The sequence below is a fragment of the Rhodofomes roseus genome, assembly GCF_022264815.1.
Source record: "Rhodofomes roseus strain CIRM-BRFM 1785 chromosome Unknown C8Q71scaffold_27, whole genome shotgun sequence".
In the NCBI taxonomy this organism is placed as follows: Eukaryota; Fungi; Basidiomycota; class Agaricomycetes; order Polyporales; family Fomitopsidaceae; genus Rhodofomes; species Rhodofomes roseus.
The window spans coordinates 410,944-438,469 of NW_025952983.1; the positions used below are offsets into that span (position 1 = coordinate 410,944).

The following is a 27,526-nucleotide window of genomic DNA, read 5'->3' on the forward strand; positions in this document are numbered from 1 at the left end:
CCTTGTTCTTCCTCAGCAATCAGAATGCTGATCCTGCTGAGAAACAGGGCTGGGAACGGGGGTGCGCCCGGTGTTATCGTATCTTTTGCAATCCCGACGCGGTCGTGCAATGAAATGGACTCACTGAACGCGGTCGAGGGCGGTCACTGAGGAGGCGATGCTCGGACTGCGGACACAGCCCAGTCCGTGCCTGCGGAAACATGCAAGCCGAGTCGCACGCAGCCGCACTGGCATGACTGCGTCGACGAGCGCGCGGAGGAGAATCGACGGAGGCGTCCGCTGACCTGGCGGGGATACGGCTGCGGGAGACTGGACAGGCACGGCGAATGACACTGGCTGGAGCGTGGCTGGAGCGTGGGCCGCAGTGGAAAGCGGTGGCGAGCACTGTGGAGAAATGACCAGCAATCGGGTTGACGTAATCCATTCCCTTTCCGGGACATCATCCATCGCATGCACGTCATATCCGCTGCGCCCATAAATCCCAGCCAGCCGCATCCTCTCCTCCCCACTCTTCCTCTCCGCCAACAAGACATCCCGGTCAGTCGCTCCCCGCCCACCTCACCCTCGTGCCATACTGAACGCTTCCCAGATTTCACGACCCCTCTTCACGACCTTCTTACGACCAACCATGGCTGCCAGTGCCGCTATCCCAGGCCTCTTCCTCACCTTCGCGGCGATGGTGCTGCTCATCTTCGTGCGTAGTCTCATGCTTGCGCTGTCGCGCGTCTACTGAATCCACATCAGGCCTCCGTCTCAGTACCAACATGGAACCCTGTCCGCTTCCTGACCACTACAGTTGACGGTACAACAACCTCGTTCGGTGTATTTGGCTACACCGGCTCGGATACACACATCGGATGGTACTTCCCGTCAGGCGTCGCTGACGGCACGCTGAACGATGGCCTTTTCCACAATCTCACCATTGCCCTCATCCTCGTCCCCATCGGTACGTCCCTCTAGGTCCTGCTCCACTTCCTCGGCTGACACCCCGCACAGCCGCCGGCCTATCAGGCATCGCGTTCCTCTTCGGCCTGTGCGGCGCGGGCTACCACCGCGTCGGCACCGTGCTCATGACGCTCGTCTCCGCGCTCGCGTTCCTCATCACGCTCATCGTCTGGATCATCGAGATGGCGCTCTTCGGCATCGCGCGTGACCACGTCCGCGAACGCGGCGGCGTCGCCACCTACCAGAACGCCAACTGGCTCGTCCTCGGCGCGCTCGTCGCCCTCTTCCTCGCGTTCTTCGCCAGCCTCTGCGGCACCTTCGGCAGCTACCGCTCTCGCCGCGCCGCGTACTAAGTAAGCGCGCACCGGCGGACGCGCGCGAGGTCGAGGCGGAGTGTCTGGACCGCGTGTGGAGAGTTTGAGTGCTATTCGTGTCTGTTCTGCCCTGCTTGCTGCCTGACGCTTGTTGCCCGGCGTGGACGCTTCCTTCCCCCCTATTCGCATCTGTATCGTGAAAAGCGCCAGAAGGTTACCCCAGAGCACGCCGTGCTGGTCCCCAGTCGTACATCGCGTTCATGATCACTTGTGACTCCTGCTTGCACTCCTTGCGACCGTGTCTGCATCTTCTGCTTTAGAGATGCCGTTGTACCTCTACTTCGCATTCGCTCTATGCACCGCCTACATATCCGTATTGTACTATACGAACGCGCGTATAATGTATTCGTAAAGCTATTTTCGCGTCTATTCTTGCGCCTGCGGGAATGGACTTCCGTTATGTTGAGCGGCGAACATAAACCGGCGCGTCCCCGCAGCACCAAAGCAACGTTCATTGAACATGAGTATGCACAGCATGTACTGCGGGATACATTAGCGAAGCGAAGAATGCGAGCACTTGACGTTCTGCGCAGCATCTCAGCGGTCTCAGCGGGCGCGGGGGTAGTTTAGTGACCGGCTCAATGGCGGCAACCAACTTGTGTTGAACTCGACGAACATGCCAACACACACCAGCAACGACCCTTCTCAGCTTTCCGGTGAAAGCAATGAGGAGGGCACTGAGGGTAGTTCAAGTTGTGATGATCCTGAGAGACAAGGTGAGACTGGGATGTAAGTATAAACTGTGAGACACATGTGCATGATCGCTCAGTCTCGCCAAACAGCTCAGGTATCTGAGGCTGCTGGGCCGAATCCGATGAGGGCAATGATTCCGAGTCAGTGAGAGACAAGCCTTACAATTGATTCAATCGGAGTAAGTCGACAAGCCGATCCCATGGTCCATTTTACCTAGCCTATAAGATTCAGTTTAACAAGATTTAGACATTGTGCCAACAGTCAAATGGACCGAAGGTCGTATGTTGCGCGAGTGCATTGGTGAAACGAGGTCCCCGGGACGCGGCTTTCTGAGAACGAGGCAAAGCGTGACGGAGGGTCTGCGGGCACATGGCACACTCAGGCTGCAGCTTTTGACAGGTGCGCTCATATGTACTACTACCCCAGCGGCCGAATGCGAACGTCCGAACTCCAAACCAAAAGGATACAACAAAAGAGAATATATACGGTGCTAACAAGTAGATAGAAAGGAATCGATGCAATAGACACGTCAAAGAAAGAACCTTATCCACGCATCCCCCCACCGACACCATACACTTCCCTCACGTTCACCGACATCAACAACGTGCCAGCAAAAAGCTCTGGCGCGATGTGCAGCACGTAAAACACCGCCTTCGCGTGGGGACCGTTGAGTGAGCCTGGTGCCATGGAGAGCAGCGAGTCGGTGTAGTTCGCCATAGCGGCGAGGCGATAGATGGCGGGTATGTCCTAGGTCAAGTGAGGGTTGTCAGTTCCAGATGATATGCACAGATGAGCGATACTGACAAGGAGGAGACAAATGGCGACCAAGAAGAGTGTGGGCCGTCGAGCGACGCGCTTCGGACGCGTGAGGTATGCCCAGAGCAGGACCGCGATGACGAGCTGTAAGTAGACCACCATGATGATGTCCGACGCGTATCTTCAAACCGAACCAGAACCGTCAGCCCCCTCGACACGAGCCACCGTACACACCGCATGCACACACCTCGTCTGCTGCGCCGTCACGGCCTTGCTGTGGTCCGTCGTCCCGCCGAAGTAGAACCCACTGTACACGCCCCCTAGTGCGAGCGCGGTGAGCCGCATGAGCAGCGTGACGAGCCCCCAGCGCTCGATCAGCGTCCTGCGCTTCGGCTCGTCCTCAAGGACCTCCGCCTCGCGGACGTCGAACATCGTCATCGACGCCGCGGCGCTGCCCTCCGCCTTGGGGGTACCCGCCGGGCGCTCCTCGTCCGCGTCCGTGCCAGACGAGGCGAGCAAATCCAGGGACGGCGCGGCGGCGCTGGCCGAGGGATCGCTCCCGCGCGTGGACTTGAGCAGGAAGACGCGCGCGATGTTGCCGACGTCGCCCGCGATGCTGATGAAGCCCATCGTGTATGCGCTTTGGAGCCAGTTCACCCAGAAGCTCGTCGTCCGGAGGTTGGGCTTCTCCGCCTCCACCGCGCGGAAGCTGAAGTCTACGACACTGGAGAGGGGATGGCGCATGAGTGTTAAGTCAACCCATATGTGAATGATGGGACGCATACCGTTCAATAGCGAACACGGCGGTGGCAATGCAGAAGATGTTGCGCGACTTCTTCGACGTGAGTCTGTACACCACGAGCGGGATTGTAATGGCATAAGCAACGGCAAATACCACTGCAGGAGCGAGGTCGTGTTGGTTGGGCACGCCGCCTATGGGGGAAGGGAACTTCGTAGGCTCAGCAGACATCGGATCCGGGTTGAAAGCGCCAGGAAAATGACCGCAGTGGATGCTGCACCCCTATTGGGGACGCGCCCTTCTATACGACTTTGGCGGTTGCATAGCCTTCACGGCAGTCCACCTTCATATAAGGGACGACCGCGCCGCAGGGTGCATGACATGGTTCTTTGACAGTTGTGTGCAGCCACCAGCTGTCAAAATCGGTCCTCGAGGGGGGCTACTACCCGCGTGGGATGCGATACAGGAGGACAGGTCAACGAAGTACAGAGCGCCGTGACCGCGGTGGCTGCGCCGCGGCGCTACTGCGGATTCTGAGTAGAGGCACATCATTGTCCCTCTGGAGTTGAATGATGCAGTGCGCATTCCGCCATAAGTGTCCAGCCAAGCCGGTGAGCGAGTCAGGGTACAAACTGCTCGCTGATGTGTCGGAATCACCCATCGTCGGTGGAACCAACCTTGTTCTAACCTGCGGTATTTCCTTTCTTGATCATGAGCCCTACTAGACGTGCGGTAACCCGTATGTAGGTCTGGTTTTATGTCGCAACTTGATGCTCAAGGACGATCCGAGATCCGCCCTTTATCAGATCGACGACTAGTTCCATCAGCTGGTAGAAGTGGCTATGAGCGTTACCGCGACGGTTCTGGAACAGTGGGACTCACCTCCTTTAGTACCTTCGTAGCTAGTCCTGGTATATGTCTCACAACATGCAGGAGTTGCGGTATGGTCAGATGGCCAGTCCAACGCGACAATTGCCTGACGACTCGCTGACGCTGTATGCATCATAGGTCGCAAGCAACACGTCTACGTCGTGACGACACGGTGGGAAGTCAGGGAGTGGTTTCGGGTTGCATCCAGCTTCAAGCCTTGTTAGGATCCGGCCACAAAGATGAGATAATAAATGTGGTTCGGATCGCGACAACGAGGGAAGTGGAACGGTGCGTTAGTGAGTGTCCACCTGAGGAAGATGGCCGCACAAGGACGTCGATGCAGGCGTGTACTAAAGTCTGAGATATTTACGCATCTCCGACCCCGCTAACGCCGATAGGAACGTGTTGGGGACGTGCGTTGGATCTGGTAAAGTGAAGGTTGGGGAACAAGATGGACCATGAGCGCTTGAGCGCTTGAGCCTTGGCGTTGAATACAATACCCGAGAAAGGCAATTGCAACGCGGCCGTCAGTTGATTGTTCGCACATTGTTCGCACACCAAATAATCAACGTACTTCTTCTTGCACGTCGACCTCGACTCTCGTGTGCCTCTCGTATTTGCCTATTGGCCGGTACTCATGCACCTACCTCCAGAGCTCACCGACATAGTCATAGATCACCTCTACGGTGATCAGCACTCCCTCAGCGCATGCGCACTAACATGTCGCGAGTGGCTGCCCACGGTCCGCTACCATCGCTTCCACCACACTTCGTTACCTGTGAGCCGCGACTCTACACAACGATTCCATGAAGTGCTCCTCGCATCTCCAGAGATTTGTATCCTGGTGCAGTCGCTCGAGCTACACGGACCGGTCGGATCGGCGGAGGTACATACCTGGGAGAACGCATCGTACACGTTCTTGACGCTGCTACCGGCAGTGGCGAGGCTCAAGCTCGTCGCGGTGATCCTCGAAGACTCTGTGCAAGGCATGCTCGTTACGAGCTTGAGGGGCGTCACTCAGCTCGCCATGTACAGGTGTCGTTACCGGTCGTTCCAGTCCCTGGTAACCTTGATTGGGTCCTTTCCATCCCTCCACACGCTTTCGCTTTCCTTCGGGATCAAGTGGCGTTTCCACTTCCCACTGCCTGCCTCCGTCGCAAGTGATCTCCGGTCCCACCTCCCGGCAGGATTGCGGACGCTCAGACTAGGGGAGCCACGGTCAGAAGACCACGCAAGGTCTTCTGAGATAGTCACTGTCAGGGAGATGCTCATGCTGGAGATCCACACAAAGAGGACGGTACATGTCGCTCAGCAACTGCTCAACGCGCTCAGCTCAGATACCCTCGAGGCGCTCGAGCTGGACGTCGGCGGTACGAATGGACTGCTGAGTACGAACAAACCTTGTACTTCTAAACTTGTACTTACGACTGCATGTCAGGATCTATTGAACGCGAAGGATTCACGCTCGCGCCTTGCACCCGCCTCCGCACCTGCATGCTGCGGGTCCTCCTCCGCTACAGCCCCTCCCACAACAATGACCCAGATGTCCGCGGATTCGTGACGCTCCTCGCTACGCTCGCATCGCCTCTCTTGAAGACGTTGACGCTGTCGCTATACATCCAAGACGCAGAGGACTCCAGCACAGCTCGTAGAGTGCGCTTCGATGAGCTGCAAGCGTTCGACTGGGCTAGCATCGGCGCGATGCTGGGACCGACCAGGCTACCTGCCCTGCAAAAGCTATTGGTAGAGGGAACAGGTGAGATGGCCGTTCTCGAGGATTACATCAGACACGTACTGCCTGCGCTGTACGCCCGTCGAGTCGTACAGCTCGTTCCATACACGAGACGTTGAAGTCGCTATTTCCACCACCAATCGATCCCTTGTCGCAGTCGCCTGTCGACAGACTTTCTATACTTTCTATCGGCAGTGGTCCTCGCAAATAAAATATTGAGGCCGTGAACATCGGCCGTCGCGCACGATCGGTTACATCGTCTATGTGGTGAATTTGCTGCTGCCAATACAAGATGTTAGTGTGCAGCTAAGCGGGAGGCACTGAATGCGTACTGCAGAACGTCTGCGGTCATGCCAGATCAATGAGGTTGCGCTCAAGCAGCCCTGAGCACTGTTCCTCGAGGTGCGAACGCAGAGAGGACTTGTCGCCTCCTCCTCCGTAAACGACGAACTTCTTCAGCCCTGCAAGCTTCGGTCGCAGAAGCTGCGTCTCGATACCCCTCCAGTCCAAGGCGCACAGCTCCTCCCATTGTACGTCCCTCGCCTCGACCGAAGGGGCATGCACGTCCCGCATGATCGCAGTATGGACAGCCAGAGTGATCGTCGTCAATGAGCGAGAGTTGAGCTCTGCGAGCAGCGTGTTGATGTCGGACAGATGAGGGTACTTGGTCCAACGCTTCGAGCTGATGACGAAATGCAGCGTAATGGTCTGCAACTTCTTGCACGCAGACAGGGGCCATGGCGTGTCGTCGGGACGGTCTGCTGATCTATCAGAAAGGTGCAAATGGTACATACATATGCGTTTGCGTACCTTTCAACGTTCTCAACGCTAACCAGTCCACTACTAGGTCCAGATGTTGGAGATTCATGTACCCCACAAAGACATGAGAGATGCCTGTCAGCAGGTCGGTCAAGTGACTGTTGCAGACTCTCCGCATATGAGATGATGCTTCCGGCGCCGGTTGTTCAATGAACCACCATAAGAGACGCAGTTGCAGCTGCATAAGAGCGAGTTGATGTCCGGTGAAATGAAGATACACTCCACACAGGACTGATGGCGATCGCTCAGACGTCGAACACGTCATCGTGCTCGACCATACGGTAATCGAGTCGAGGGAGGGATAGAATGACACAGCGTCCGCGAACACTTGACGGGGTTTAAAGCTACAAATAATAAGACATAGATGCCTGAGCGACGGTATTTTTGACTGTATGGAACGCAGCGCGCCGACCCGAACGGTGTCCCCAATTAACGTGAGCCCAAGGAGGGTCACCTCGACGACGTGTGGTAGTCTCGGGAGACACTGAAACATGTCGCGAACTAAGAAAAAGGGACGAGGACGGGTACTAGGGAAGAGCGTCAAGTGCCGGACAAGCAAGCCTAGGTCCCCAGAAGCCGCGCACAGGTCGCGGAACGTTTCTGCTCTTGCAACAGAATAGACCGCTATATCACGGAATCGGTGGGCTCTGGAGGCGCAGACCAACGCGCGACCGGCCAATGCGCATGCACTAATGGTCGGCTCATCCTGCCAGTGGTATAGATGGTCGAGGATGAGGTCGAGAAGTTCCGCCGGCAAGCGTGGCATTGAGCAGAGGGCGAGGACTGCAGTAAGGCAACAGCAATGCCGTTATTCTCCAGAATATCTGGAGGCGAAGACGGAGAGTAGGCAGGACTGAGAGTGGGACGACCTGGTGGCAGTGCTGAGTGGGTGGGACGCGAGCGACGGCGAGCTCGAGTCACGAGCACATGACGTGCATACATACCTTCTAAAGTACTGCGCAGTGCGCGGGCAATCCACCTCCTCTGACTGGCGCAGCCTCAGCCTCAGCCTCAGGCGTTTTATCACAACCGGAGTCGTCGGATCCTCACTTGGTTCCAGATTGAGTCTCGTAGCTTTGTGCACCATCGATTCCACAGTGACATTCGATTTTCAAGTACGCTGCGTTGCTTGCGTTGTTCACAACGTAATGGAATAAAACGATCGGAAAGTCGCCACGAGGGTGCACTGATGTTCTGTTGACAGCATCTGCCAACAGATTCCGAATCGCTGCCCTAGGCTGCCCTCCGCTGCCGTATACTGTACATCACCTCAACGGTCCAATTTCCCGATGAGTACTTGAGTGCTTACGCCCTCGAACCGACAGAAAGCGGTGCAACATGATGACATCAATGGTGAAATGGTACTTCATCAATTTGCTACTTATGAGATCGACACCAAACCATAGGGCGAGACTGCATAGTACTTGCTAGGACTGGAAATCGAACACCTTCCTCGGCTTCCTTGATCCACATCGTCTCATGAAGTTGTAAGCCGGTGTAGTCGGCTTGTCGCCCGAGCGAAGCGTGCTAACTTACGAAGCGACGACGAACCAGATACCACCATAGTAGTACTATTCTACGCATCAAGTACATCAAGGCACAAAATGATCACTTGAGCTGAGCTTTCGCATCTTCGCACACCTGGTTGATATTGCGCATCAAGTTCCCAATATAGAAGTGATGATACGACATGTCTGGGGATCCTACAGTTGGTATAAAGGTCGATGAGCGTAGTGCTCGCTCCTCAGCTCACTTTTGCTTCTCGAGCTCACCTTGCAAGGGCACTGGTTGGTGAGTAGCTTCAACGCCGCTGCGGTCCGACACTCACATTTCTTATGACCAGTCATTGCTTTTTCCTAACGACTTGACGATCCTTCTCGACGCCTATCCATACTGAATATGCGCTATCTTACTGTTGTCTCTACCGCCTTGATCGCCGCGACCGCGGTGCCGGCATCCGCTCTGCCCTGGGGATTGTAAGTTCTTCCTTCATATTCATTCAACTTTGTCTCACACACCACACACCAGTGGTACCCGCAACGTCGAGCACGACGCGCTCGTCCAGCGCGATGTCGCCGACGAGCTCTACACCCGCGGGCTGACAGCACGTTCTCCATCGAAAGGCGGTAACCCATACCCACGCCCTGGCACCCCCAACCGGCCGCAAAATCCAATCCCCGGTGCACCGCGGCCGTACCCTGGGGTCCCTCATCCGCGCCCGCGCCGGCCGTCGAACACTGGTCCGCGTCCGTCAGGCCCGAATCCGAACGCTCCAGTAAGGCCGAAGCCGCACCCTAAGCCTAGGGAGCTCGACGAGTACCTCCTTGCCCGGGCACCGGAAGACGACGAGCTGTGGGCACGCGCGTTGGAGGATGAGCTCTACGCGAGGACATTCGTCCAGCGCGACGTCGCCGACGAGCTCTACACCCGCGAGCTAACAGCACGTTCTCCACGCTACAACGGTCCACGCCCTCTGAGCCCGATCCGGCCGCAGCACCCAATCCCCGGCGCACCGCGGCCGTACCCTGGGGTCCCTCATCCGCGCCCGCGCCGGCCGTCGAACACTGGCCCGCGTCCGTCCGGCCCGGATCCGAACGCTCCAGTAAGGCCGAGGCCGCACCCTAGCCCTAGGGAGCTCGACGAGTACCTCCTCGCCCGGGAACTGGAAGACGACGAGCTGTTGGCACGCGCGTTCGACGATGATTCAGAGCTGTACGCGAGGATGGATGTAGATGAATTAGATTAGTGCGAGATAGCTTGGAAGTTGTGCATAATTAACCCTCTGCCAGTGGGTTCCATGCTTAGTACGCTTCGCTTCACAAAATGGAAACGTCCAGTTGTTGGTTGGAACCTGTGTGAGCACCTAGAACATCGCCCTCAGTGAGATGCCTGTCCACACGACTCATCGCATAATCGACTACTCACCTCGAATTGCGCACAGATAGGATAGAAGTATTTGGCAAGTCGATATATTCTTTGAGTGGGTTACTTACATTGTAGCTCAATCCAACGCTGTGTGCGGCCCGTCACGAAGTACTGCACCTGTACTTACCGAAATGCAAGAGAGTGATGTGGATACATACGTGAAGGAATTGATCCACGTTGCTTTGCATACACAACATGTTAGAGAACGATGCATGTCATGATCGCTGCCGGTGAGCCTGTTGCAGTGCCAACCTGATGACTCGGAGTCAACTGGGGCTTCGTGGCTATGTTCCAAGCCTCGGCCAGGAGCCCCAGGATAGACTCAAGGGTCCAGGAACCGGAGTGCCACATCCCCGTCCAGATTGCGTACCGGAAAGGAGAGAATGACATGCCCAGACATACGGGCTCCTCCATGTTCAGGTTGCCGAGAAGCAGTTGAAGCGCTCAAGGTGTGCCTTCCAGGAGGCTTCCAATTCGGGCGAGAAGCAATTCTGCGCCACCAGCACTTGTGGCTGAGGAACGTCCCGGCTCAGGAACCCGCCCAACTTGGACGACCATAGTCTTCTCTCGTCGCGACTCTTCGTCTCCATTTGACCTCCTCTCTGATACCCAAGGGTATCGACCTAGGCGTTTCATCTAATCCAAAGGATAACAATATGGCTCCTGACAGTCATGCAAGGGACAATCCATGCTGGCGATCTGTTGAAGCGTGCCGCTGGGCGATCGGCCGGTTTGACATGCCGCCAGTTAGCGTGTCTCGTTCCGTCTCGCCTCCGTCTTCCTCTTTCCAGGTGAGGACTGTTATGAATTCGCGCAGCACAGACATGGCACAGGTACATCACTCGCGGCCGCTGCGGCCGACGCGCCTGGTGCGGCAGATGCACCCGCCGGACACTACAGCAGGCAAACAGGCGTGTCCTGCCAGTCCTGCGTAATACGGCGCAAGGAAGGCGACGGCGCTGTCGTGCCCGATCTAGTCTTCGATCGACGCAGCGGGGTAAAGGGACCACACCCGGATCCCTGGTCATGTTCGACTCGGGTCCCGGTGCCCTCTTTCTGCCCACTCTACATCTTCTCCTCCATGCCCCTGTTGCACGAGGCACGCCACTCTGCGTCCCCCATGGGTGCCCCCCAAGCGATCCGTCTAGCCCCTAATGAACAGCGGCGTCTGGACGGTTTTCTGCCCACGCGGCCCTCAGAATCTATGAGCCCGCTGTCCACTCGTCCACCCGCGACGCCACCGCCAGAGGGAAACAGGGCCCACAGTCTCTACTCTTGCGGTTCTCTGTCTTACGAAGGTGTTCGCTTCTCCACACCTGTCCGCTCGCGCACCATCTCGTCGTCATCCCCCTCATCAGGCGCAAGTCCCTCTCGCCTGCCCATCGGATCACCCGCCCGCAAGTCGGAGCGCCGGATCACCCACAGAGCGCGCCCCAGCGTACCTACTGGCCTCGGACTCGTCGACGTGGAGAAGCTGGCGTTGGCACCGTCACCGCAAGCCGACGCGTCGCGCGAGGAGCGCGCGCAGCGGCGGCGCGCCGTTCACTTCCAGTCGCATGCGCAGTTCTCGGAGGCTCTGCGCCGCACGCTCGCCCAGCCGGAAGGCGCGTCTCCGGAGGGCAAGGATATGTCGCCGGAGCAGACACTCGAGATCGAACAGTCACCGCGCGGACAGCGGGACGTACCTGAAGACGATGACGATGACTTCCTGTATGACGAGGACTATTCCTGGGAGGCGGTGAGTGCTACGTCGGGGAACACACCCGCGCTCCGTAGTGCATCCATGCATGAGCTTGCCGCTGCCTTTCCCTCGCCTCCCAAGACTGCACCCGAGTTTCCGCTCTCGCTCTTCGCCCTCGACCGCGACACGCCACCCAACCTCCCGCTGCCGCCCACTCCGCCGTTCCTACGGACTGCGCGGAGCCCACATGTCTACGCTAGTGGGGGCTTCGCTGACAATCGGATGACGGCATTCGATCCCGAGGAGAGCATGACACGGCTGAAACTGAGCATAGCGAAATTGGAAGGGTTTGGGCCTATTCCGGACGCGCCGGAGCCTGCCTGCTTCTTCGACGATGACGAGGAGGACTTGGAGGAAGTGCAACTCGACAGCGGCCGTGGTCGCGATGCAGGTCAAATAGTGCTGTTGCACAGACCCCCTCCTGAGGACGTGTCCCCGCCGCTCACTCACTCTGATTCGACGGACGCTAGCTCACCATTGTCAGAAATCCATTCCCCGATCACCGACGTGGCTGATCTCAGCTCGCACGAGGTCGATAGTGATGCTGAGGCCCGACTGGAGCGGTTGCTTCGCTGCCTCAACCCGACGAATTTCGCGCGCGCCGGCGTTCCCGCCTTCAGCCCGAGCACCGCATCCTCTGCGACGGCTTCTAGTCCTCGCACACCGTCTGTGTCATCACCCCTGACGCCTCCATCCATCGAGCTCTTGCCGGAGTTTGAGTTTGAGAAGACGCGGCGCATCCATTACAATCAAGGAAAGGGCCACAAACGGCGGTCAAGCTCCCTGTCTAACCCACTCATCTCCGGATGGCAATCGTTTGCGAGCCCGCTTCTGGCAGCTGGTTCAAAAGACCAGTCTGTGAGCCCTAGAGATCTGCGGGATTCCTCTAGCACTGTGACATCCTCCGCATCCGCTTACTCCTCTGTGGCTCATTCCACGTCTTCTACACCTGCCTTTGCTTCGTTTGCGGGACACACGCGCAACCCGTCTGCCGAGTACCGTTCCCGGGGTATCCAGGCCCAAGTCCCGCCAGAGCCAAAGGGTCCGGAGTCACCTCTGCGGAAAGCTCGCAGCACACCATTTATTCGTCGTCCCGTCCGCTACGAGCCTGCACAGCCTATCTTGCAGCAGCATCGATCGATCGCGCCTCCCCTGCCGCCTCTTCCACCCCTACCGCCCTTGCCTCCTGTCCCTCCGACAGCGAGCTCCGCGCCTCTGCCCAGCTCGCTTGGTCTCGTGCGATGTGCAACCCACACCGCAAGCACTCCTCGCGAAGCCGAGCGCACGGCGCGTCTGTCGTCCATGCAAGCCTCCGCGCGCGCGCCATTGGGCTCCGAGTCTGCGGACGGCCACGTCGGGCTCTTGCCGTCAGCTTCATGGCGTCGCGTGCACAACCCGATCGGTACGCCCCCGGCGATTTCCCCGTCCTCGTCCCGCATAAGCCGGTCCTCGAGCCCGCGCACTCCGCCGAACAGCGGCGGGACGGGACACTCGAGCTTTATGCATATTACGCCGGAGCAGCCGCACTCGCGCATGAGCAGGCTGTGGAGTCGGGCTCGGGCGGGCCTCAGTAAGGGGCCTGAGGAAGGGAGAGGCGAGCTTGCCAAGGGCATCGACGGCGGGAAGGGAGTGAAGAAGAACGCAAGATGGCTAAGGGGGAGCGTCGTGCAGGGCTGAGGGGAGTAACCTTTAACTGGCAGGCGCGGACCTTCCTCTGTTTGACTTGGCTAACGGACACGCATTGTACAACGTGAAAGCTTCGCCCATTGTCGTCTGTTGTATTACATCTGTTGTGTTACTCTACTCGTGAACGCACTACCTTACAGTATGACCGTAATGTATACATAGCAGATTGCATTCCTTCCCTACTCTCAACGTTGTATATTCAAGCCTGGTTGTAATAGCTGATAGTATCCTATGACTATTAATGCAAGTTGCGGTTACCTGGTCGGGTCAGACATTCACTCGAGCATCCCCTAACATTACTTGAGTAAGATAACAATGACGGCCCGGTATTCAATCTCAGTGCACTTTGTGCCCAAGCCCGAGCTAGGACTCGGAACACTGACAAGGATATCTGAAGCCAGCGGAGGTTGAAGGAATTGTCTACTCTGCCCACGGGAGACTAGCCTGAACACTGGTATTCAGTGGATGACTCGGAGTGGCGGAAGGAGTGCTAGTGAAGTACGACATTGCCTTACTAAGTAAGCAAATCACCGTGGCGCTATTTGTCAGCGCCTAACTCTACGCCGACTCGATCTGAGCTGACTGAGCTCGATCCTCCTCGCGTCGATCTTGTCTCGCAGAGCAACCACATACACCTGGTGCAGGACATGGCTTTCTCGGGTGCGCTGGTATGTGCTCGCGTCATTTGCTGGTTGATAGTACCTCATAACCTCCTTATAGACGCTCACTGACCTCAATGACTTCATTACCCCGTCCCAAGCTTGTATCAAGCCAGTAGAGCAAACGAACAAGCCAGATGTCAAAGACCCGGGTGCAGCCTCTGTGAGTCTCTCTCAGATGAATCGTTAGGGAATAGACGTTCATTCATGTCCTTTACACCAGACGGAAATTCAAGTCGACTCTAGTGGATCCTACTACGAGGTTACATCCGATGGTACTAAGCAGGCGGGAAGGAGACTGGAGACAGCACAGATAAGCCTCAATGACTGTCTTGCATGCAGGTGTGTTACTTTCCAGACTCTCCACGACATAGACGGTGACCCATGGGCGTAGCGGTTGCATTACCTCTGCCGAATCCGTTTTGATCACAATGCAATCCCACACCGAAGTCCTCAATTTCCTCACCAACAACCCAGACCGGTCTTCTCCCACCCACAAGATCCCCGTCTTGTCAATCTCTCCCCAAAGTCTCGCATCGCTTGCCGCCTCCGTATCCTCGAGCAGTTCGCACCCAGTCGATCTGTCGCACGTTCTCCATCGAGTCAAGGCGTTTTGCAAGGAGGCGCTAGGCTTCGAACATGTGTTTGACACTACCTTCGCGCGCCACATCGCGCTCTTGGAGCATGCGAGAGAGTTCCAGGAACGCAAGCGCGGGGAAGGCAAGCTGCCGATGCTCGCCAGTGCCTGCCCCGGCTGGATATGCTATGCCGAGAAGACACATGCAGAGATGCTACCATTCATCAGCACAACGAAGAGTCCCCAGCAGGTCATGGGTACGCTGGTGAAGGAGTGGATGGGCGGGAAGTGGGGTAAGAAGTGAGTGCACGCCTCGTTTCTCCGCGTTCGCCTTCCTGAATACGGAATAGGCCTGATCAGATTTACCACGTCACGGTCATGCCGTGCTACGACAAGAAGCTAGAGGCGTCACGGCAGGACTTCTACAACGAGCAGTACGCGACACGGGACGTCGACTGCGTCATCACGACAGGCGAGCTCGAGCTGCTGATGCGCGAGAAGAACTGGGACCTATCGATGGCCGTCGGCGGCGAAGACGCGCCCAAACGCACGCTCAAGCTCGGCTCAACATCACCACCAGCCTCATCATCAATGTCCCCCGCGACGCCTCTCGGTCTCGGAGATGGCGACGAGATTGAGTTGCCCGAGCTGATCGCGCATCCAGGCACGAGCTCCGGATCTTATCTGCAATCGGTGATCTCGATGGCGGGCGATGCATCTTCGTGCGAGCTCGCCGTGCGCACCGTGCGCGGCGCGGACTACGAGGAGTACACTGTGGCGGACCGCGCGACGGGCGCGGTGCTCTTCAAGGGCGCGAAGTGCTACGGCTTCCGGAACCTCCAGAACGTCGTCAGGAAGGTCGGCCGCGACGCGGGCGTCCAGGTCGGACGAGGCGCGGCAGGGCGGATGGCTGCGGTGCGTGCGCGCGGCAGGGGGAGGAAGACCACGGCAGATGGGGCGGCACCGGAGGTGGACAAGGGCTACGACTACGTGGAAGTCATGGCATGTCCGGGAGGTTGCGTGAACGGAGGCGGCCAGCTGCGGTCACCCGTGCAAGACAAGGACGCGGAGGGCTATCCTAGAGACTGGGCACAGAACGGTGTGAAAGTTGACGACGACAGCGACACGACTGTCTCTGGACCCAAGGCAAACTGGGGAAGCAAGGAATGGACGAAGAAGGTCGAGGGAGCGTACTGGGGAGGACTGCCCACGCCACCACCAACGCCACCGAATGCTGAACCCGGAGAGCCTAATGGACACCGTCTGCGGCCGTCGGTGAATGCAGACCTCCTTGCTTCACAGGTTTTGTTCGACCTGTGCAAACCAACTGCTGTGTCGTCTCCGACAACAAGCTGGCACACTAACATGGATGACGAGGCTGAAGAGTGGAGACGCAAGTTCTTCCGGACTCAGTACCGGGCTGTCGAAAGCGAGATTATCGGACTGGCTGTCAAATGGTAGACTACCTTGTACTCTTCCACTCCGGAGTCGCACACGACTATTGAAATCATTCAATGATTGTTATTAGAGGGATAACGAGGACCATGATGGTGTGGTGTTGTACAGGATTGATTGCGTAATAGAAATGTGAGAGTGCCGACAGCGATGAAGAGTCAGGAGCAACGATACAGCATCGACAAGGAGACTATTCGAGTTGTAAGGTGCCAATAATGAGGTAATAGAGTATAAATATGCGGATGACGGGCGGGGCCACGGTGGCGTGGGTCGATGCTACCGGCCACCGTTCTGGTTCTTGTACCACGGCCTGCATTCGGGGCAGAAGCCTGGCCGCAGGCCGAGGACAGTCTCTGATGCATCAGGCCCGTAGTACTGACGGACATCTCTCGAATGAACACAGGGAGCGGAGACGCGCCGAGAGATGCACGTACTTTCTCGCATGCACAGTTGTTGCACGGCGTGCGGTGCTTTCTTGAGTGGACACACCATGAGCTGCCGCAGTCGACCTTGGCTTTCTTGTTCTCCTATGAGTTCGTGAGTCGTGCTGGCCACCGCAGAAGGATAGTAGACTTACGATTATGTAGTGCTAGGAGGTGTGGCGTGACGCAATTAGCAACTCACGTATGGGCACGGTTAGCGCGCAGACATACCCCGCACGCATACTTGTATCCTTCGCTGTGGGACAGGGTCAACGGAAGCGGTCAAATCAGGTATGGTCGGGGAACGTACGTGTGGAGATTGCACATCCTGGACAGTGACGAGCTAGATCGCGCGGCGAATCAGCGATCCCCCGGAGAAGACGTCGAAGAGGCACGTACGGTGATGAAGGCGGAGGTAACGGGCGCTGGTGTGCGGGGGCGACGATTACGGAGGCGGAGGATTAATAGCGGGAACGGGGACCAAGGGAGGGTGGGCGATTGATCATTAAGGTCGGAAGGCTTTATAGGAAATGGACAAAGAGCACCAGGCGAAGGACGAGTAGAGAGTATGAGGCAAAGGACGTAGAGTCACAGGACGGCTAGGTGTCGCGCTCCTGATCCGGTCACAGATCGATAACAATCTATTGCTGCGTGCAGGCAGCGTTGCCGGCGGTGACAAGGAAGATCGGTAGGCGATAACTTAGCAGCCACGACCGTTCTGCGGCCAGGGAGACGAACGGGCGAGATGAAAGTCAAACGGAAGGTGTACACTGTGTTCAGCCGCGCGAGCAGCCGTCGCATGACGCCCTGTCGCGACTCGCTCTGTCACAGGGGTGGGTGACAACTCCCCGACCCCGGGGCTGTGGCGGCTTCCTGCTTTGTTACTCCGCGACGTGGCCTTCGTCGTCCTTCGCCGGTCTTCCGGGGCACATAAAGCAACCACAGAGCGGCACCGTTCGCACAGCAGCATGTGGCGTGCAGCGTGGCCCGCGCTGGCCCTGCGGTCGTCGACGTCGAGCATGCGGGAACGACGACGAGGACCACACCCGGCGCCTCCGCCACGCGCTTCGGCACCGCTTCGCCGCTCGGACCGGCGCGCTCGCGTGGCTTAAGCTCGAGCCGGGGTGCCGGCGGGCGGAGCGCCGGGGCGCGTCCGAGACCCCAGTTTCCGTTCCGAGACAGCGACGTCGGCGGCGTGCCGGGGAGCCAAACAAACAACGGCATGACGACGGCCACGGCGAGAGCAGCGCGACGCAGCGTGCGCAATGTCTTCAGGCTCCTCGTCGTCGCCCTCAACCCGCTCGCGCACCCTCCTCTTCATCTCCTACCGCGACTCCAGAGCCTCCTCCTCCCGCTTCCGCCGCTCCCGTGTCGTCTCAAACTACGACGACGCCCTCAACGACGGCGACGAGCAGGAACATCTCATCGACCACGAGCCCGGCCATGTCGCCATAGACGCACCCTTACCGCCGAGATGGTGAATAATCCCCGTCCCGTCCGCCAGAGCCGATCATATCTTCCTCTGCCCGCTTTCTCTCGTGCTAATCGATCGCCGGTGACACAGGGTCGACGTCGCGGACCAGGTGGAGGAGATACTCGTCGGCACACAGGCTAAAAGTATGTTTCCACTCCGTCGTTCCTCTTCCCCGAGCATTTTCTCTAACGTATTTCTGCTAGTCACTGTCCTCGACAAGCTCCACGCGAAACATGTCCTCCCCGGTTTCTCGGACCGGTCAGCTGAAGAGAGGGAGATTGAGGCGGCTACCAACGACATCACCAAAGTAATGTGCTTGTATCAGCTGGCCCGAGTGATACCCACTCACCAACGCGTGTTTTGCGCCTCCGTTTGGACAGGACTTCCGCCAATGTCATGCTCTCATTCAGCGAATAGCTGCAACGCCGAACCACGCCTTCCCGCCTGCCCAATCGGGACGCTCACATCACGAAGACCTCGCCGCAAAGAACGTACAACGTGGCCTCGCGGCCAAAGTGCAGGAACTTAGTGCGACATTCCGGAAGAAGCAGAGGGTGTATATGGAGAGTGCGTGTCTTCTAAGACGTCAACAGTCTGTCCTGTTGACCTTGGCGCCCGATTACTCAACACATCCTCACCGTAGAACTGCAAGGACATGCGATAAAGAACCAGGATCTACTCATTGCTTCGGGTACCATCTCTTCCCGGGGTACGGAAGGCCTCTCTGCTGTCGATGAAGACGTTGAAGCTGCCACTGCCGTGCGTCGCCGCCTGGCGGTTCTTCCTCGGTCGTACCCACGCCAGCCTGCTGATCATCCTGGTTCGTCTTCTAGTCGCGCAACCGCGCTGCTCTTGCGCAAGACATGATGACCTCGGACGTTGATCTGCGACGACGTGACCATGAGCTCACGCAGATTGCCCAGTCCATTGCATCACTGGCGGAGCTTTTCAAGGACTTGTCAGCGATGGTCATAGATCAGGGGACACTCCTCGACAGTATTGAATACAACATTGAGCAGACAGCTGTACAGATGGAAGAGGCGGTCAAGGAGCTGGACACAGCGACAAGGTACGTCGATCATGCATAAACGGCTTACGGCACACGTGTGGGGAACAGCTGCTAACCATATTGCGTTTCTACCTCGTCTCCTCTCAGGTACCAGAAGAACACTGGCAGGAGAGCGTGCATATTCCTGCTTCTGCTAATCATCTTCGGTCTTATCGTCGTCCTCATCTTCAAGCCTCGCCGACATGCCTCATCGGCACCATCACCACCATCAGTCCCGCAAGAGCTATCGTCCGAGGCGGGTTCCCTCTTCCGGCTGCCGATGGGTGGTGGTACGGAGCTCAATTCGACCACGACATTGCTCAGAAGACATCCGGACAGATGAGTATGCACGAGGCACCATCAGCCCGCGCGCTACCATTCTATGTCTATTTAATCTGGAGCGTCTTGTGATCTGCCTACCACTACAGCCTATACCGAACCTATAGCCCGACACTATTCATTTACCACTTTTGCTAGTCAACGACCGCATCGATGTGTCCGCCCGGCGCCAGCCTAATGGCCAGCTGCAGCAGCGTGTCCGATCCGCTCCTCTTTCGACTCCAATAGCGATCGAGGGTGCAGGGAGTTTATGTGCCAGAAGCAACGCTGGCTTTCATATCGCTTATACACCTTTAAGACCGTAAGTGTACGGCATCCGAGGCCAGGTAACAGCGCAGTTCACGTAGGTCCCCGGGAGCAGTGCGCGGCCACCATGAGCGATAGAACCGGAGCTGCCTGTTTGTTCCCTGCTGTTCCGGACGTGCTTGCCGTGTAATTACAGGCTAATTAATGTAGGTCACTACAAATTCAACTTGGACTAACCGCATTGCGCAGGGTAGGCCCGGCGAGCGATAGCTAATAGCTTCCCTTGCACTCGGCCCCGGCTTGCGTTCAACATGCGTACGTAGGGATGACGAGCAGCGATGATCTCGGGAAAGCATCTTGCGCGCGCAGAAGGCGAGGGTTCAAGATTGTGGGCTTTCATGCGCCCCTTGGCCTGTATCTTAGACTGAGGTAAATTGCTACTGGCTCGTCGTGTGGGAAGCGTACGTGCTTCTCCCTTGACTCCTTCACCTACACGTACGTCAGCTGCATCTAGCGTGCGCCACTTACACATACTACCAGCACGCGAAGTGCTCGTGCGTTCATCTGCGCACTAGATGATACTTATGGCATGCGTGCGAATCTCGTGGATGTACACTCTCGCTCAGTAGCGCAGACATGAGTCGGGTAGCACGCGTCATTGTACTTCTAAAGAAAAAGCTAGTAGATACAATCTACTGCTGCAACAGGTAGTACAGGGTGGATACAGAAGAAGTAATGACCGTTGTGCGAGTGAGCGTAAGTTGCCTGGCTTGCAGACATGGTGAGGCCCCATCACTTGGAGATGAGGACTAGTGTGCGAGTGTAGTTGGTCAAGGCTGCCTCAAGCAACCAGCACTTCTTCATCAAACATAGAAACCGATAACCCATACAAGGCCTGGCGTTCACCAGCCGAAAATCCTGTCACGCCGAAGCACCGTCAGCGACAGACCCGCCATGCAAAGCAAACATCCACTTACTCTGAATGCAACTCGACACCTCCGACAGCCTTGCGCCTCTTACGGTCGAGGCTGCGGACTGTGCGCCCGACCGTCTCGCCCAACGCGGGCGGGCCGCAGACTCCGACGACCACCCCCGTTACGCCGTCCACGCCTCCGGACCCGGCGGTGCGGTCGGCGACGCCCTCGAGCAGCTTCTGCAGGCGGGGGCGGCCGGGGGAGAGGGTCAGCCCGAGGGGGAGCCGCTCAAACATCTTGAGCGCGTCGGGCGAGGTGAGGGCACGCGTGTAGTACACGGAGATGCGGAGCGTGGTGTAGGTCGACCGCGCGTCGGAGAGGAGCTGGCCGAACAGCGGGAGGAGGGGCTTCAGTCCCGCTAGACGTTGATGGGTCAGCCAACCTGAGCATAACCGAAGGAACTGCAGTGCCTACCGGGATCGGTGATGCTCCAGACGAGTTCGACGACCCGGGTGCGACTGGCGCCCTCTGCGCTCTTCTGCATGATCTCTTGGGTGGTAGCGAGAGCGTACGTGACACCGCTGCCACCAGCGACGAGCATGGCTCCAGAGAAGCTGGGAACAATAGCATGGCCCGGTCCACCTGGGTGACACGCATAGAGTCAGCACCGGCTACGCCGTGTCCCAACAAGGTACGTACCGAAAGGACCAGTGAGCATGACTTTAACTTTGCGGCTGCCACTGCCACCTTCGCTGACATCGGAACCTTGGGCAATGTCGTAGAGGCTGGTAGTCCAGTCGCCAGCCTTCTTGATCATCAAGACGAGACCTTCCTCGCTCGCGTGCTGTGAGTTGTGCGCGGTCAGCCGTCGGCTTCATACAGCGAAGGAAAGACGACTTGCCTTGCTAACGCTAGCGATAGTGAACGGGTGGCTCTCGGTCCAACCGAGGACGCCCATACCAGTCGAGAAGACGCGCATACGTACATGCTGCCCAGCGCGCCACCCGGCGTTCACAGAGGGGATCTGGATGCAGGTAGCACCGAGCTCAGGGATCGCGTGCAAATGCGCGGTGACGATGCGCGTCTGAACGATGCGCAAGAGTCGGTCGAACCCATAGACCGCGGTCGAGATATATACGTAGGGCATGTCCCAAGGCATGTGGTAGAAAGTCTGTTGGTAGAGTTCAGACATATGACCGCATGCGACAGTAGACTATGAGATGCTCACAGCGACGAGCACGGCAATGGCGGCAACGACGTGGGAGACGTAGAAGAGGTTGTAGTACGTCTGGCGCACAGCGCTGATAGAGAACAGCCAGAGCACGTCCATGCATCCGAGCGCCACGCAACCCCAGATGATCTTTGGCTCCATGTTCGGCGCGATGCCTCCCGGTTCCTGAGACCATTTGGCGACTAGCAAAGTAAACGTGAGTCACAACGACACTGCGTCAAAGTAAGTGCTCACAGTATGCAAGGGCGTGAAGATTCACAGAAAGGACAACAAGACGCCCGACGAAGCGGTGCAAGAAGTTCAGCTGGATTAACCGTGTTCAGCCACCAAGACAAATTCGAAGTGACAGCTCGATCGCCTACCTTCTCGTATCCTTGGCCGATCAGCGTGCCCAAGACGTTGTTCTTCGTACCCAAGACGTAGATCACCGGCATCTGGCTGACCGCAACGAACCCAAGACGGGTAGGGCTCGTGAACAAGTTCACGTCGAAAAACGTGCTGTACATGATCGCAGCGAGGTAACCCGTCATGAGGGTGACCTGCCCGAGAGAGTACCCGGGCCTGATCTTCGTCGAGAGAATCCCCGCGCCCGTCGGGAAGACGGACCCCCAGGACGGGATGTACGACGGGGGGCTCTTCGGGGCGCCCGAGCCGACAGCCATGTTGGGCAACTCCTCGTCCGAGCGCGAGTACACCGACTCCGCGCCCACCCTGCTAGACATCTTCTCCGAGAATGAGCTGACCGACGCGCCGTAGGTCATGAACGACATGGAGCTGCGCGGGATCGAGACGGAGCGGAAGAAGCAGCCGGCGAACCACTCGGACGAGCGCATGAAGCGCGCCACTATGCGCGGGAGCGCCATGAGGACGAAGAGCCCGACGACCAGGAGGAGGATGAAGTCGAACTCGAAGAAGAACGCGGTCGAGTTGAGCTTCGGGGGGGCTGCTTTGGCGGCGGCTGCGCCACCAGATGCTTGGCCAGCGGTCGACGCGGCTGCAGCTGCAGCTGTAGAAGCGACGCTTACCATGGTTGAGGTGGCGACGGACGAGGCGGAAGCGGATTGATGCATCCTGGAGAAGAAGAACGCAGAAGTATAGGCGAACCAGTCACGAAGAGGAAGAAGACCCTGCCAGGGGGGAAGGACAGAGAAAGCTGGAACTGGAGGCTCAGCCTGCGCACAAGATGGGTTGAGAGGATCGCGACGCTCCGTATATAAGGGCCATGGAGTTCAATCTGCAGAACAATCTCCAAAGGCAATTTCCTTTAGTAGAGCACATGCTGACACGGCGCGTCGTGTGGTCCAGGACTGAACAAGCGTACAACCCCGGATGCTATTGATCTGGTAGGCTTGATCGCCCAGCTATCGCGGTGTGCCGACACCCAAGCCATGCGGCGGAGCGTTCGTCCATCGAAGGGTCGCTATGCCTACCGCTATGTCAAGCGAAACCATCTGTATCCCCAATTGTGCCGCGGAAAGCATGAATGTTTCGTAGCTGCTTGGACTAGGCAACGTAGTACGGTGAAGGCAAACGCCACAGGAGAGAGAGAGAGAGAAGTTCTTTGTATTTATACTGCGCGACAGGCGAACATAGCGCGCCAAAGCACAGTGTAACTATCTACAGTAAGTAAATAGAAGATCTGTGGTGTGTATCGTATTGGAGGTGTCCGTTTCGGTCCGTATCTCTAGGAGACTGTGTGAGTAGAGTATTGTCGCGGTCGTGGGGTGTCGACATCTATGTCTATCGTATTACAGTCGATTGCGAATATGTTGGCACTCACAGAATTATTCGACACGCGCGTGAACCTTCCGACTGAAGTTCCCACGCATCTTCCGGCCCATCTTCCGAGTCGTCGAATGACGAATCTCTCATGTATTCTACCAAAACTACAGCAATTTACACTACCACATGTTACTCTATGTGTCTTGGAACAGGTCTATGACATAAAAAAGGAGGATCCATGAGCTGAATGCGCAATAAGAAGTCTGGCGTGTCGAGCACAGAACAATCACGTGCATTATTACCACAATTGGATAGACCGCGTAACAGAACCCAGTTCTACGCATTGCCGTATTTTTCTCCATTAAACCTCACTGCTATGATGACCAGGGACTTATCTGGTAGTGTTATTGTCATTTCCAGAACAGAGAAGCGAAGTTATGCTGCATTATCATAGCTAGAGACACTGGTAAGGAAGCTCGGAACTTTGGGTCGGAAGATTCACGCGCGTCATTGCGCGCGTCAAAAAAAATCCGCGAGTGCCATGATTTCTGCAATCGACTGTAAGGCTTTCCGTCCGTTTCTGAGCATAGTAAAGTAAGCATAACCATAATACCTAACATCCCTCGTGTACACGCCGATTGCCCGCAAACGCCACAGGAGCAGGGGCCAGCCAACTGCCAGCGCGTTCGCTGAATGGGAGAGAGAGAGAGAGAAGTTCTTTGTATTTATACTGCGCGACAGGCGAACATAGCGCGCCAAAGCACAGTGTAACTATCTACAGTAAGTAAATAGAAGATCTGTGGTGTGTATCGTATTGGAGGTGTCCGTTTCGGTCCGTATCTCTAGGAGACTGTGTGAGTAGAGTATTGTCGCGGTCGTGGGGTGTCGACATCTATGTCTATCGTTCGCTGAATGGGAGTGCTGCGGTAGGCTGCGGTGCCGCTGCGGAACCGGCAGTTGATCGTCCTGCAGGAGTTCTTTGGAGGTCCTTTGCAACGGTTGCGGGGAGGTGGGCAAGTTAGCGCGCGGTGTTACCTTCTCAGCATTTCTGGCCGGAAGCCAACCCCAATGCCAAGGTTGTGAATCATTTCTGCACTTACAATGTACCGGTCCAGCCTATGAACGCATGCCGCCCTATGCCGCCAGACTCTACGCTGGCCGTGCAAGGCCGTTGTGTCACTCCGCAGCGAGCACTCTGCTACGGTTCGAGCGGCAGCTCAGGCAGTATCCGCCCAGAGGAACGCGTGCCCAATGCATTGGTAAAGGCCGTGATTGACTATCCGCAAGGGTTCCGATGCACTTACCGCCGGATTCCGGAGAGCGGATCATCCCAAGAAGCCCACAGTGACACTGCGATGAATGCTACGGAACGACTCTGAATGCAAGTGCCGGTGCTTTCCGAGTGTTGTCCTGCTGCGGCCCATTCGTGACACGCGCATCCCAAGCCAACCCATGGGTCGTATCGCGGTCGTGGTTCACAATCAGGCGGGGACTGGGGCGCGATGGTGCGAGGTAAGTAGCACAGGCACTAGCCGAGACTTACTGCTTATTGGCTCATCATGTCGCCACGCAACCTGAACTCCATAGACGTGGTGCTTCCCTCCGGCAAATGTTCGTGAGCTCTCATGCATGAGCAACATGGCAGACATTGATGAGTCCAAGAATTGTTGAATGAAGGGCAGATGTGGCCGTGGGGTACAGAGGGACGTAGCGGACGACAAAGCGGGGTCTGTCAGTCTGAGACTCACTCTGACAGAGTCGCGTAGAGTCGCGTTCGCCCTTCATTGTCAAGCTGGCGCGAAGCTGGAGAAGGCGGCGGGCACTGGTCGATCTGGGCGGAGATAGCCACAGTTCTATTGGCGCCCGTGGACTTCATGCTTACTTGAGCGGACGGCTGTGTCTGCGTTCCCTCCCTTCCCGCCCGCTCTCTTCGTCCTCAGAGCCAGGGCATCCAGCTATGGTCATCACTCAAACCAAAGACGCTTATTATCCCCAGACCCCTGTCTCCGGGACGCTCCTGGTGGGCCCCAACTCCAACTCCACCGACTATGTGAGTGCCACCGCCTCCCATGCCACTCGCGGTCCACTCATCCTAACGTCGTCAGGGTGCGAGACACCGGGATACTGGAAAGCGTAGGGATGAAGAACAGATTGGCACCTCAGTCATTTCTGAGCGCCCCGACCCATATGCGTTCCGCACTGCGTTATTGACCGAGGAAGAGTTGGCTGCCCTGCGACAGAAGAAGGCAGGCAAACGACTGGTCAATTACCAACGCAAGCAGAATGACGTGCGTTTCAGCTATTCCTTGATACTGCTGTGGCTCAAAATCCGTTATTAGCTCATCAATTCGCTGCTCAAGACCATGGATGAACACACGGAGGAGGCCAAAGCCGATGAGGAGACCTCACGGCTACCGGTAAGCGCCACCGCCTCTCCTCACGCGGTGCACATGCCTCATTCACGCTAGATCAAAATCGCAATTTGGGCAAGTCTCATCGGGAATTTTGTTCTCTGCATACTTCAGCGTACGGTTTACACTATTCTCTGAGGACTTGTGTCGCTCATGAGCAAACAGTCTATGCCGCCATCACCTCCGCTTCACTCTCCCTCATTGCTACCTCGATCGATGCGGTCTTCGACTTTGGCAGCAACGTCGTCCTGTACTGGCTGCACAAGAAAGCGTTGTCCATGGACGTCAACAAGTGGCCTGTCGGCGGATCGCGGCTCGAGACCATCGGCAACATCATATACGGTACTGTCCTCCCTCACTACTCACGTGCCTAACGCTCAGTACGACATTGTCAGGATTCTTGTAGGTCTTCATGCAACCCGGTTATCGCAATGTGGGTTGAAGTGCTGCACCTGAAAGGATGAGCTCCGTCAATTTGGTCGTGCTCGTGGAGTCGGTACAAGAAATCATATCGCACCATCACGACGATGACGAGTTCCATATCCCCTCCTTGGTTGCGGTCGGTGCGGCGCTCGGTATGTCCCTTAATATCAACCCTATATTCCGCCTGGTTCGCTGACCTACTCTCCTAGGCGTGAAGTTCCTGCTGTTCCTCTATTGCTCCTCTTTCCGTGGCCGATCAAGCCAGGTGCACGTGCTTTGGGAGGACCACCGCAACGACATCTTCATCAACGGCTTCGGTGCGCAGTGACCTAGTACTGATGCCCGTGTATTCAGCCAGTTCACGGGTATCCCATAGGTCTGCTCATGTCCGCGGGGGGCAGCAGATGGGTTTGGTGTAAGCCCGCGTCCTTGTCCTTGCTCTCCCCGTACTTAACGTCTTATCAGGGCTCGATCCCATGGGTGCCATCATCGTGGGTGCATTTACTCTTCCGTCTAACAACCCACGCTTACGCGGGGACCTGCTAGCTCTCTGTCGGTGTCATGGGCTCGTGGGGATGGACGATCTACCGGCAATTCGGGTTGCTCGCGGGGAAGTCCGCGCCGCACGAGTTCATTCAGCTCGTCATCTACAATGCGATGACGTTCAGCGATGACATTGAGCAGGTCGACACTGTCCGAGCTTACCACGTACGCTGTCCGCCCTTACCCCTCGTCTGTCATTTGCTGATGGTCCCTCGTAACTCGTAATCCAGAGCGGACCTGTACGTGCATCACGTGTACGGATACTGTTGGAGGATGCTGACAGATGGGCATAGAACTACTTCGTGGAAGTGGACATCGTCATGCACGCGGACACGCCCTTGGGGAAGGCGCACGATATCAGCCAGCAGCTGCAAGACAAGATCGAGGTCCTCCCGAACGTCGAGCGCGCGTTCGTGCACGTCGACCATGAGACGACACACGCCCCGGTAAGACTCTCCTCCAGCGTATTGACTGCAGAGCTGATATCGGATACAGGAGCACCGGAAGAACGTCTGAAAAGGCGTCTGTGCGGTTTAGACAAAGGGACCGTCCAGGTGACGACCCTTCACAAGTTATAGACTATCTGGACTTTGCTCGTAAGCGATGATTAATGCATATCAAAATAATCTGCCAAGACATGGTCGGACACTGGCTCCTCAGCGCGAGCGGTGGTGGCAGTGTGTCGTCTTTCCGTCCCGGGCTCGATAGTATCGCTTGCTGACAGTATCCGAGCGCCCATGGCTGGTAATAGGATAGCACTTGCATATTGCAAGGATTGTTTC

The 27,526-nt window shown here is 57.1% G+C and overlaps 10 protein-coding genes across 10 annotated transcripts; 6 read left to right on the top strand and 4 right to left on the bottom strand.

Moving 5' to 3' along the window:
• The first annotated feature begins 241 nt into the window (after nucleotides 1–241).
• C8Q71DRAFT_311511 (uncharacterized protein) lies at nucleotides 242–1,456 on the top strand. The gene is made up of 4 exons (XM_047917724.1): nucleotides 242–537; nucleotides 590–694; nucleotides 745–946; nucleotides 997–1,456. Exons 1-4 carry the CDS (start codon nucleotides 451–453, stop codon nucleotides 1,296–1,298), a joined length of 696 nt encoding a protein of 231 aa, XP_047774413.1. The 5' UTR covers nucleotides 242–450; the 3' UTR covers nucleotides 1,299–1,456.
• Nucleotides 1,457–2,530: 1,074 nt separating this feature from the next.
• C8Q71DRAFT_311686 (uncharacterized protein) lies at nucleotides 2,531–4,065 on the bottom strand. The gene is made up of 4 exons (XM_047917726.1): nucleotides 3,554–4,065; nucleotides 3,016–3,492; nucleotides 2,817–2,949; nucleotides 2,531–2,759 (listed from the first exon to the last, which is right to left on the bottom strand). Exons 1-4 carry the CDS (start codon nucleotides 3,736–3,738, stop codon nucleotides 2,556–2,558), a joined length of 999 nt encoding a protein of 332 aa, XP_047774414.1. The 5' UTR covers nucleotides 3,739–4,065; the 3' UTR covers nucleotides 2,531–2,555.
• An 885-nt stretch (nucleotides 4,066–4,950) lies between these two features.
• C8Q71DRAFT_783400 (uncharacterized protein) lies at nucleotides 4,951–6,385 on the top strand. The gene is made up of 2 exons (XM_047924973.1): nucleotides 4,951–5,765; nucleotides 5,816–6,385. The coding sequence occupies exons 1-2, from the start codon at nucleotides 5,015–5,017 to the stop codon at nucleotides 6,226–6,228; spliced, it is 1,164 nt and encodes a 387-aa protein (XP_047774415.1). The 5' UTR covers nucleotides 4,951–5,014; the 3' UTR covers nucleotides 6,229–6,385.
• On the bottom strand, nucleotides 6,201–7,907 carry C8Q71DRAFT_311696 (uncharacterized protein). Its single transcript, XM_047917727.1, has 3 exons — nucleotides 6,920–7,907; nucleotides 6,442–6,867; nucleotides 6,201–6,388 (listed from the first exon to the last, which is right to left on the bottom strand). Exons 1-2 carry the CDS (start codon nucleotides 7,692–7,694, stop codon nucleotides 6,458–6,460), a joined length of 1,185 nt encoding a protein of 394 aa, XP_047774416.1. The 5' UTR covers nucleotides 7,695–7,907; the 3' UTR covers nucleotides 6,201–6,388; nucleotides 6,442–6,457.
• A 518-nt stretch (nucleotides 7,908–8,425) lies between these two features.
• Nucleotides 8,426–13,558, top strand: C8Q71DRAFT_850949 (uncharacterized protein). The gene is made up of 8 exons (XM_047926746.1): nucleotides 8,426–8,700; nucleotides 8,757–8,904; nucleotides 8,957–9,640; nucleotides 9,734–9,783; nucleotides 9,870–9,908; nucleotides 10,274–10,302; nucleotides 10,468–10,644; nucleotides 10,671–13,558. Exons 2-8 carry the CDS (start codon nucleotides 8,828–8,830, stop codon nucleotides 13,269–13,271), a joined length of 3,657 nt encoding a protein of 1,218 aa, XP_047774417.1. The 5' UTR covers nucleotides 8,426–8,700; nucleotides 8,757–8,827; the 3' UTR covers nucleotides 13,272–13,558.
• A 298-nt stretch (nucleotides 13,559–13,856) lies between these two features.
• Nucleotides 13,857–16,044, top strand: C8Q71DRAFT_783408 (iron hydrogenase). The gene is made up of 5 exons (XM_047924974.1): nucleotides 13,857–13,948; nucleotides 14,001–14,102; nucleotides 14,163–14,281; nucleotides 14,334–14,816; nucleotides 14,867–16,044. Exons 1-5 carry the CDS (start codon nucleotides 13,928–13,930, stop codon nucleotides 15,975–15,977), a joined length of 1,836 nt encoding a protein of 611 aa, XP_047774418.1. The 5' UTR covers nucleotides 13,857–13,927; the 3' UTR covers nucleotides 15,978–16,044.
• A 48-nt stretch (nucleotides 16,045–16,092) lies between these two features.
• Nucleotides 16,093–16,979, bottom strand: C8Q71DRAFT_311836 (uncharacterized protein). The gene is made up of 5 exons (XM_047917728.1): nucleotides 16,704–16,979; nucleotides 16,625–16,649; nucleotides 16,549–16,560; nucleotides 16,406–16,498; nucleotides 16,093–16,346 (listed from the first exon to the last, which is right to left on the bottom strand). Exons 1-5 carry the CDS (start codon nucleotides 16,718–16,720, stop codon nucleotides 16,248–16,250), a joined length of 246 nt encoding a protein of 81 aa, XP_047774419.1. The 5' UTR covers nucleotides 16,721–16,979; the 3' UTR covers nucleotides 16,093–16,247.
• A 608-nt stretch (nucleotides 16,980–17,587) lies between these two features.
• C8Q71DRAFT_783414 (t-SNARE) lies at nucleotides 17,588–19,396 on the top strand. The gene is made up of 7 exons (XM_047924975.1): nucleotides 17,588–17,870; nucleotides 17,958–18,010; nucleotides 18,071–18,174; nucleotides 18,248–18,434; nucleotides 18,511–18,626; nucleotides 18,701–18,936; nucleotides 19,024–19,396. The coding sequence occupies exons 1-7, from the start codon at nucleotides 17,659–17,661 to the stop codon at nucleotides 19,256–19,258; spliced, it is 1,143 nt and encodes a 380-aa protein (XP_047774420.1). The 5' UTR covers nucleotides 17,588–17,658; the 3' UTR covers nucleotides 19,259–19,396.
• An 821-nt stretch (nucleotides 19,397–20,217) lies between these two features.
• On the bottom strand, nucleotides 20,218–22,874 carry C8Q71DRAFT_311951 (incomplete iron reductase). The gene is made up of 8 exons (XM_047917729.1): nucleotides 22,008–22,874; nucleotides 21,880–21,949; nucleotides 21,643–21,827; nucleotides 21,316–21,585; nucleotides 21,114–21,258; nucleotides 20,889–21,056; nucleotides 20,478–20,832; nucleotides 20,218–20,418 (listed from the first exon to the last, which is right to left on the bottom strand). The coding sequence occupies exons 1-8, from the start codon at nucleotides 22,713–22,715 to the stop codon at nucleotides 20,403–20,405; spliced, it is 1,917 nt and encodes a 638-aa protein (XP_047774421.1). The 5' UTR covers nucleotides 22,716–22,874; the 3' UTR covers nucleotides 20,218–20,402.
• Nucleotides 22,875–25,324: 2,450 nt separating this feature from the next.
• On the top strand, nucleotides 25,325–27,260 carry C8Q71DRAFT_861995 (cation efflux family-domain-containing protein; the record flags this gene model as incomplete). The annotated part of the gene is made up of 14 exons (XM_047927973.1): nucleotides 25,325–25,417; nucleotides 25,473–25,655; nucleotides 25,707–25,784; nucleotides 25,836–25,893; nucleotides 25,944–26,120; nucleotides 26,174–26,180; nucleotides 26,238–26,353; nucleotides 26,411–26,518; nucleotides 26,578–26,616; nucleotides 26,667–26,692; nucleotides 26,748–26,909; nucleotides 26,975–26,983; nucleotides 27,038–27,190; nucleotides 27,240–27,260. 14 exons carry the CDS (start codon nucleotides 25,325–25,327, stop codon nucleotides 27,258–27,260), a joined length of 1,230 nt encoding a protein of 409 aa, XP_047774422.1.
• Between the last annotated feature and the right edge of the window lie 266 nt (nucleotides 27,261–27,526).

Bases quoted from the DNA above. Each gene is read 5' to 3' on its own strand.
- C8Q71DRAFT_311511 (XM_047917724.1), top strand. From the start codon at position 451: ATGCACGTCATATCCGCTGCGCCCATAAATCCCAGCCAGCCGCATCCT. The intron at 538-589 runs GTCAGTCGCTCC...AACGCTTCCCAG, and splicing joins TCCGCCAACAAGACATCCCG to ATTTCACGACCCCTCTTCAC. The intron at 695-744 runs GTGCGTAGTCTC...AATCCACATCAG, and splicing joins CGATGGTGCTGCTCATCTTC to GCCTCCGTCTCAGTACCAAC.
- C8Q71DRAFT_311686 (XM_047917726.1), bottom strand. From the start codon at position 3,738: ATGTCTGCTGAGCCTACGAAGTTCCCTTCCCCCATAGGCGGCGTGCCC. The intron at 2,950-3,015 runs GTGTGTGCATGC...TTCGGTTTGAAG, and splicing joins GTGACGGCGCAGCAGACGAG to ATACGCGTCGGACATCATCA. The intron at 2,760-2,816 runs GTCAGTATCGCT...CACTTGACCTAG, and splicing joins TCGCCATTTGTCTCCTCCTT to GACATACCCGCCATCTATCG.
- C8Q71DRAFT_783400 (XM_047924973.1), top strand. From the start codon at position 5,015: ATGCACCTACCTCCAGAGCTCACCGACATAGTCATAGATCACCTCTAC. The intron at 5,766-5,815 runs GTACGAACAAAC...ACTGCATGTCAG, and splicing joins CGGTACGAATGGACTGCTGA to GATCTATTGAACGCGAAGGA.
- C8Q71DRAFT_311696 (XM_047917727.1), bottom strand. From the start codon at position 7,694: ATGCCACGCTTGCCGGCGGAACTTCTCGACCTCATCCTCGACCATCTA. The intron at 6,868-6,919 runs GTACGCAAACGC...ATAGATCAGCAG, and splicing joins AGCGTTGAGAACGTTGAAAG to ACCGTCCCGACGACACGCCA.
- C8Q71DRAFT_850949 (XM_047926746.1), top strand. From the start codon at position 8,828: ATGCGCTATCTTACTGTTGTCTCTACCGCCTTGATCGCCGCGACCGCG. The intron at 10,303-10,467 runs GTGTGCCTTCCA...CTGATACCCAAG, and splicing joins AAGCAGTTGAAGCGCTCAAG to GGTATCGACCTAGGCGTTTC. The intron at 10,645-10,670 runs GTGAGGACTGTT...GAATTCGCGCAG, and splicing joins CTCCGTCTTCCTCTTTCCAG to CACAGACATGGCACAGGTAC.
- C8Q71DRAFT_783408 (XM_047924974.1), top strand. From the start codon at position 13,928: ATGGCTTTCTCGGGTGCGCTG. The intron at 14,103-14,162 runs GTGAGTCTCTCT...CCTTTACACCAG, and splicing joins AAGACCCGGGTGCAGCCTCT to ACGGAAATTCAAGTCGACTC. The intron at 14,282-14,333 runs GTGTGTTACTTT...CCATGGGCGTAG, and splicing joins AATGACTGTCTTGCATGCAG to CGGTTGCATTACCTCTGCCG.
- C8Q71DRAFT_311836 (XM_047917728.1), bottom strand. The intron at 16,347-16,405 runs GTACGTGCATCT...GATGTCCGTCAG, and splicing joins ACAACTGTGCATGCGAGAAA to TACTACGGGCCTGATGCATC.
- C8Q71DRAFT_783414 (XM_047924975.1), top strand. From the start codon at position 17,659: ATGTCTTCAGGCTCCTCGTCGTCGCCCTCAACCCGCTCGCGCACCCTC. The intron at 17,871-17,957 runs GTGAATAATCCC...CCGGTGACACAG, and splicing joins GCACCCTTACCGCCGAGATG to GGTCGACGTCGCGGACCAGG. The intron at 18,011-18,070 runs GTATGTTTCCAC...TATTTCTGCTAG, and splicing joins CGTCGGCACACAGGCTAAAA to TCACTGTCCTCGACAAGCTC.
- C8Q71DRAFT_311951 (XM_047917729.1), bottom strand. From the start codon at position 22,715: ATGCATCAATCCGCTTCCGCCTCGTCCGTCGCCACCTCAACCATGGTA. The intron at 21,950-22,007 runs GTAGGCGATCGA...CGGTTAATCCAG, and splicing joins TCGGCCAAGGATACGAGAAG to CTGAACTTCTTGCACCGCTT. The intron at 21,828-21,879 runs GTGAGCACTTAC...TTACTTTGCTAG, and splicing joins TCTTCACGCCCTTGCATACT to TCGCCAAATGGTCTCAGGAA.